General features: G+C 44.0%; 1 protein-coding gene across 1 annotated transcript; it reads left to right on the top strand.

The window, feature by feature from the left end:
• Nucleotides 1-1,202: 1,202 nt before the first annotated feature.
• On the top strand, nucleotides 1,203-3,239 carry LOC132566513 (potassium voltage-gated channel subfamily A member 3-like). The gene has a single exon (XM_060231626.1). It carries the CDS (start codon nucleotides 1,322-1,324, stop codon nucleotides 3,089-3,091), a length of 1,770 nt encoding a protein of 589 aa, XP_060087609.1. The 5' UTR covers nucleotides 1,203-1,321; the 3' UTR covers nucleotides 3,092-3,239.
• The last annotated feature ends 4,011 nt before the right edge of the window (nucleotides 3,240-7,250 follow it).

Here is a 7,250-nt window from a genome sequence, read left to right as displayed (position 1 = left end):
CCTTTGCCCAGTTCCCTGGATCCCATAGGAGAAACACAAAGAAAGCACCCTTAAGACCAACAAGTGCTAATGTTTTAAGCATGTTTTAAATTTTTAAAAAAAACTTTAGTCATGTTTGTGTGCTTTATAAAGTTTATCTGCTACCTAATCTTAAATAGGTACACATATGGCCCAGCCTGACATGGCCTGGCCCAACAAGGTCTCATTAATGTCAGATCTGGCCCTCATAACTAATGAGTTTTGACACCCCTGCAATTAGTTCATTATGGAAAACCTGCCACCCCTTGCGTCATGTGTGTGCACATGGTGATCGTTTGAGAATTCTCTTTGCTCCCAGAGTAATGTCTTTTCTAGTTGCACAACTCTTCCTGGAATACATAAAGCTGTCTTATACAGAATTATTTTATTTATGGTTTAATGTGACAGCTCAGACTCAAATTCCAATCTCAGTGGCAGGTCTCAGTCCAAGATATGCAATCATTTATTTATTACATTTGACTTATATCCCGCCCTCTCCGCAAGTGGACTCAGGGCGGCTCACAGTATCATCTACACAGTTAAACCAATAAAATATATAAAACCATAATTTACAAGAAGAAGAAATCATCATGACGTAACAGCGTATGTTGGAATGCAGAGGACACAGCTGCCCACAACCCAAGAGGTGAGCCTCAGGATCCCCGGGCGCCAAGCTGCAGAAGATACATGCACCTGCGCCAGCAGTCGCACCTGTGAAGCCACGCGATCCCTAAGCCTACCATAAACTTGCCCCTTGCAGCAGATGGTTTGGGCTAAGTAGTCATCCGCCAGTCGTTTCAACAGGACACAGTCTCCAGCAGGCTTCTCAAACCGCGCAACTCTCTCGCCGTTACTTATGTATTCGAACCGGGATTAACCAAGAACCCCTGGGGGAAGGGCTGGGAGTATCGACGCCAGTACATAGCCTCTGGCAGGGTTCCCTCCCTTCGGCCGCCGTCGTCTGCCCGACTCCCCTCTAGTCCAGCAGGGTCACGGGGCTCCCTTGACCCCGGCCAGTGGCGCCGCCAGGTGCTGGCGTCGGGGGGCGCTTCTCCCGAGCGGGAGAAGCCAGGAGACCCCTCCCTGGTTCCAGAAGCGTCCGAGCCCCCGCGGGAGGGCGCCGGCGCGAGTGACTGGGGCGGGAGGCGGCGTCCGGGCTGGGGGCGGATGTTTTGAGCCTGGGCGGGCGTCTCAGAGCGGCGCGAGCGGCGGGTGGAGCTGGTCGGGTCACTCTGGCTGTCCGCCCAGAGGCTCCACTGATCGGCCGGGGAGACAGGCTCCCTTCGGCTTCCCGCTCACCTTTATGGACGAGCACCTGAGCCTGCTGCGCTCCCCGGCCGCCCCGTCCTCCTGCAGGCACCCGCGGGGCGGCAGCAGCGGCATCGTGGGGAGCAGCCACCACAACCTGGGCTACAGCGAGCAGCTCTTCCCTGAGGGCGCGCTCGCCGGCCCTCAGGAAGGCGGAGAGGAGGAGGACGGGCAGCTGGAGGGGGGCATGACCGTGGTGGGAGAAGACCCTCTGCTCGAAGAGGCGCAGCACCCTCACGCCCTGCTGGGAGGGGAGCGTTATGACCACCCCATGGCGCACACCTTACCTCCCCCTATGCATCACCAAGTGGGCAGTGGCGGCGATGGAGAGCATGAGTGTTGTGAACGAGTGGTGATCAACATCTCAGGTCTGCGCTTCGAGACCCAACTCAAGACACTTGCCCAGTTCCCTGAAACACTGCTGGGGGACCCTCGCAAAAGGATGCGGTACTTTGACCCCCTTCGAAATGAATATTTCTTTGACCGCAATCGCCCCAGCTTTGATGCCATCCTCTACTACTACCAGTCTGGAGGCCGTATCCGGCGCCCTGTCAATGTACCCATTGACATCTTCTCAGAAGAGATTCGTTTCTATCAACTGGGAGAGGAAGCTATGGAAAAATTCCGAGAAGATGAAGGTTTCATCCGTGAGGAGCAGAGACCTCTACCCGAAAAGGAGTTCCAGCGTCAGGTGTGGCTCCTCTTTGAGTATCCAGAGAGTTCAGGACCAGCCCGGGGCATTGCTATTGTATCAGTACTGGTTATCCTCATCTCCATTGTCATTTTCTGCCTTGAAACCTTGCCTGAGTTCAGAGATGACCGAGACTATGAAGTGACTGTAGGGACATTTGGGACAGGCAGTGGTCCTTTTGTGGCAGATAGCTTCACAAATTCTTCTTCCTCAACAGCTTCCATGGTGTCATCTTTCACTGACCCTTTTTTTGTGGTAGAGACTTTGTGCATTATCTGGTTTTCTTTTGAGTTGCTTGTCCGCTTCTTTGCTTGTCCCAGTAAACCCACCTTCTCTAAGAACATTATGAACATAATTGACATTGTGGCTATTATACCTTACTTCATCACCCTGGGCACTGAGCTGGCTGAGAGGCAGGGGAATGGCCAACAGGCGATGTCCCTGGCCATTCTCAGAGTTATTCGACTTGTCAGAGTCTTCCGTATATTCAAGCTCTCTCGGCACTCCAAGGGATTGCAGATCTTGGGACAAACCCTTAAGGCCAGCATGAGGGAGCTGGGCTTGCTTATTTTCTTCCTCTTCATTGGAGTTATCCTATTTTCTAGTGCGGTCTACTTTGCAGAAGCTGATGATCCCACTTCAAGTTTCAGCAGTATTCCTGATGCCTTTTGGTGGGCTGTAGTGACTATGACTACAGTGGGTTATGGGGACATGCACCCAGTCACTATTGGAGGCAAAATAGTTGGGTCTCTCTGTGCCATAGCTGGAGTGCTGACCATTGCTTTGCCGGTACCTGTGATAGTATCCAACTTCAACTACTTTTACCACAGGGAAACAGAAGGGGAAGAACAAGCCCAATACATGCATGTAGGAAGCTGCCAGCATCTCTCCTCCACTGAGGAACTAAGGAAAGCTCGTAGCAATTCCACACTCAGCAAGTCAGAATACATGGTGATAGAAGAGGGAGGCATCAGTAACAGTGCGTTCAAACAGGCTGCTTTTAAAACAGGCAATTGCACAGCCATAAACAATCCCAACTGTGTGAATATTAAGAAGATGTTTACAGATGTTTAAAGATAGCCTTGAAGGTTATGTAAAAATATTACAGGAGGTCTGTATAATCAGTATTGTGAGGAACATGCACCATCATTGATGTTTGTGCTCCTATTAATACATGTACTTTTATAATTCTTCTTTCTGAAGAGCAAATGTGAATATTTTTGGAAGGAAAAAAACAAGCAGAGTTTTAAAAGGATACAAAGAAGAATGGGCTGCTCCATCCTGAAACAGGTTTTTGTTCTGTTCTGTTGGTTGCAGGGCTTTTGGGTTTTGTTGTGAAACATGCTTCTTGTCTGATTTTGCAAAGGGCAACTATGTTGTTGATTTTCATTTCCTTACATATATGCACTTGCAAGTTATGAAGTGAAAGGAACAGCAAATGTAGCCATGTAACAGCAAAAATTATAGTCATTTAATTTCACAAAGCATCTCTGCCACTACACTGCAAAATGATGCCTGGTATTGGAACATCTGATTATGTCATATAAGGGTACAATCTTGATGGCTTTATGCCAGGTTAGAGCCTGTGTGGAATTTGAATCTGCCCTAGATAAAGGAGTAATCCTTTTGATATGATAGAAAAGTCTTCATTATGACTCAGAATTTCTTCAGTTCTCAAACCCATAGAATTGTTTCTTTGAATCTGAAATCTTAGCTGCATGATATAGTGGAATATACTTCTTATATCATAAGGCTGAACAATTAACATGCAAAATAATATCATGAGCACTTGTTGTTCTACGTATCAGGAATGTTAAGGCTTCTAATGAATAAGTGATGGGCTTTTTGCAGTGACTGAAGCTGCAATCAAAACCCATCAGAACCTTAGAAACAAAGGGGATATTACCATCCATTTTGAACGCATTTAAGATAAGCGGCTGCATCTATCGCAAGAAGATTAAAGTGGCAAACACGCCTTACAGCGGAAGTTACTAATTTGGACCTGAGTGATGCAGTTTCCATAGCAACTTTGGTTTCCTGGGAAACTCCCAATGGTTGTCATGGCATCCATGTCCTCTCTCCCCCCTCCTTTGCTGTTGCTATAGTAACCATTCCAGATGGTTCCAACTTCTGTGATTCCACAGAAAAGCCGCTGCTCTGATAAAGCACACGCACAGAATTAATCCCCGAGAGATTTAGGTGTGGAAACTAGGCATTATTCTTTATGCACTATTTTAAAGATATGCAAAATTCTCTGAGTTCTGGTGCCTACAGAATCAAGATGAAAAGCGAGAACATGGAACAGTTTCAGATATTCTTCACATTGTGATAGAATCAAAATACCTACTCTGTAAATGAAACAAGCTTCCAAGTCTCTTTTGCAGCCAGTTTGATGCCTAATATTTGAAAATGGAGAAAAAATTGTGTATATTATCTACACAACTGTGCAGAAGACTGAAAAAGATGAACCCATGTCTACTTCTTTCAGAATAAACCATACATTAATTTATAGAGCATGACCCAGTTTTACCCAAAATATCCTCCTGAAACAAATGGCAGTCCCACTTTCAAAATGCAAGACCAAGCATTTCTTCCAACATGATGCAAATTGGGGAAATAAATACAGATGGACCGTAAACAGTAAGAGTGAGAAATACTTACAAATCTTCTGGGAAATTTATACCCATGCTCTCCAGTCTACCCATCCTGGGCTTTGGAATAGCAGACAAACACAGGTGAGGTATTGTGCTGCAACAACAGCTGATGTTCTTAACTATGTGTAGATGTTTGAATACTGTCAGTAAGAAAGAATAATTGTAATGCTGAAACAAATCCAGTTTTCAGACATATTTTAAATCCATTTAAATTTCATATTATTTAATTTTAAAATCACTTTTACTTGTTCTTCTAAAGTCACTTTCTGTTTTAGATTACAGTAAACCTACTTTTCCCAAAGCAATGCCATTGATTTCTGTACAAGTGGCTCCGGAAATATCTGTTTGCAGGATTATTGTATTTTGGGGAGATAAATAACAGGATGTGTATCTTAATGACAGTCAGAATGATTTAATGTTGTTTACTAGCACTTTTGCTAAAATCCTTTTTTGTATATAAATCTTAAAACCTGTGGAGAAGATGCAAGTTAGTGAATATTGTTAGTGCTGAGGCCCTAATTCAGCAAGGCAGTTACACTTCTCCTTAAATACTGTTGAAGCAAGATGCCTGCCACAGCTGTCAGCAGGAACAGAGACACTGGAGGCTCAGTGGTTTCAGAGGTGGTGGTTTGTACTTCTGGCTTAAATGGAATATAATAGTGAGTGAGTAAAAGTTTTATCTGATACTTCTGAATATTTCTTGTACCAAGAACCAGAGCTTTCAGGTATATCAAAATTTTAATTTGAGGGGCATAAAACAATATGTGGCGTGAGGGGACTTATTTAGATACAATTAAACATGCATATCTATTTTAATTTTCAGTCAATAGATTCAGTACAAAAATTATTTGGCTATTCCTTAACTATTGCAGGCTAATTAATATCTTAGAGGATCAAAATTGTGCTGTTGGCATGGGTCACAGTAACTCTGTCTATCCTGGAACTGCACCTTGTTATAAGAGACTAAGAAGTGTGTGTGGGGAACCCCTATAGGAATGCTGTTTTCTTGCTTTTGTAGTCTACTAATATCACTGATTTTTAAATATATATATAGCATATTATTGACTGGAATCCAACTCCATTTCAGGTGTGTGAGGCCTTTGTGAGCTTGAATGTAAGCTTTCTCTATAAGAAGTGGGAGGGAGATACTATGTGAGTAGTTTGTTTCTAAAGAGTGACTTCCCAGCCATTGTGTGTGATTGTATTTAGAAGGCTACAGATGGTCACAATGTATAATTTTCAGCAATAGTCTTTCCCCCACACCAGAAAATGATGCCATAGATTTTCAAAATAATCTAAAGATGGTGCTACTTAAATAGGTTCTTTCTCTTTAGTAGCATGTATACGAAATATAAAGAAGGCAAAGAGTTTGAAACTAGTTGCTCTGTTACTATTTTTGTTTAGCATTGTTATCAAATTTATACTCTGTGGACATTTCCCAAAACCTGTTACAGTGAATGACAACAAGCAATAAACAGGAAGCCATTCCTTGAACCATTTAAAATAATATATAACCTACTCAGAAGCCCAAAGGGTTTCTGGCAAATCCTCTTCCAGAGCAACTCAGAGTAATCCAGTTCTTGAGGGTCAAACTAGACATTATGATGTCCACGAGTCAGAAGAACTGTGGACACTGACACCATTTTTGAACTGAACTCACCCATTTGAAAATGCTGTGGGTGCCTCATTGAGCCCATATTGGGGTGGGACCAGGTGATCTTGTTTCCCACCTACCCCCATTTATCAGGGGTGCCTGGCCAATGGCTGGGGCTGATGGGAGTTGTAGGCAAAAAACATCTGGAGAGCTACCGTTGGCCACCCCTGTCATATATCAAAGGAGCAAGCAACACCCTTGAAGTTATCACCATTGCAAGAGCATAGCAGAGGCAAAGTGGGTCTTGGTCAGAATCCTGTGCTCACTCAGGAATCAATTTTATCTGTGATGACAGTCTAACATATTTTGCTTCCAAAAAAGGTGGCATGTTAAGAACATGACTCAACTAAATAGAGAGCTCAAGACAAATGTTCCCGTCTCCTCCATCTACTCTGGCAGCCATAGTGGAGGGTAGGATTCTGCCATAGCCTATTGGCATAACATGAGGGAGCTATAAACCCAAAATATACATTGGACATCCATGGCTGGCTTTTTTGGCATTTTTTTTCTGTAACTGAAATGGAGCCATAGTGGGGGTTGCCAGTTTCTTTGGAGGGGTGAGGTTTTATCAGGAAAAACAAACAGACATGAGGATGAATTATGACATCCACTGGACTGCTTGCAGTGGATGTCATAATTCATCCCCCATGCTTTTATTTCTGATAAAACCTTACCCCCCTGCTGCTCTGTTCATACCCATTCTGTTTTATTTTTAGAACATGCAGCACTCTAGTGCTGTTTTGATCAGAACAACAGCAGAGAGAACATTACACAGCCATATCTCTCCTCTGTCCCAAAGAAATTGGCAGTCCTTCCATGTAACATGTAGTTTACCTGCAAGACTCAGCCAGGAAACACATATCTCATATATCAAGACATAACATCTAGCCATGACAAGAGAACTAGGAGCAGACAACTGGGAACT

The sequence above is a fragment of the Heteronotia binoei genome, chromosome 2 (assembly GCF_032191835.1).
Source record: "Heteronotia binoei isolate CCM8104 ecotype False Entrance Well chromosome 2, APGP_CSIRO_Hbin_v1, whole genome shotgun sequence".
NCBI classification, from domain to species: Eukaryota; Metazoa; Chordata; class Lepidosauria; order Squamata; family Gekkonidae; genus Heteronotia; species Heteronotia binoei.
The sequence above is the reverse complement of the archived record's forward strand: the minus strand, read 5'-3'. Positions and strand labels throughout refer to the sequence as shown.

Excerpts from the sequence above, each read along its gene's own strand:
- LOC132566513 (XM_060231626.1), top strand. The coding sequence starts at position 1,322 with ATGGACGAGCACCTGAGCCTGCTGCGCTCCCCGGCCGCCCCGTCCTCC.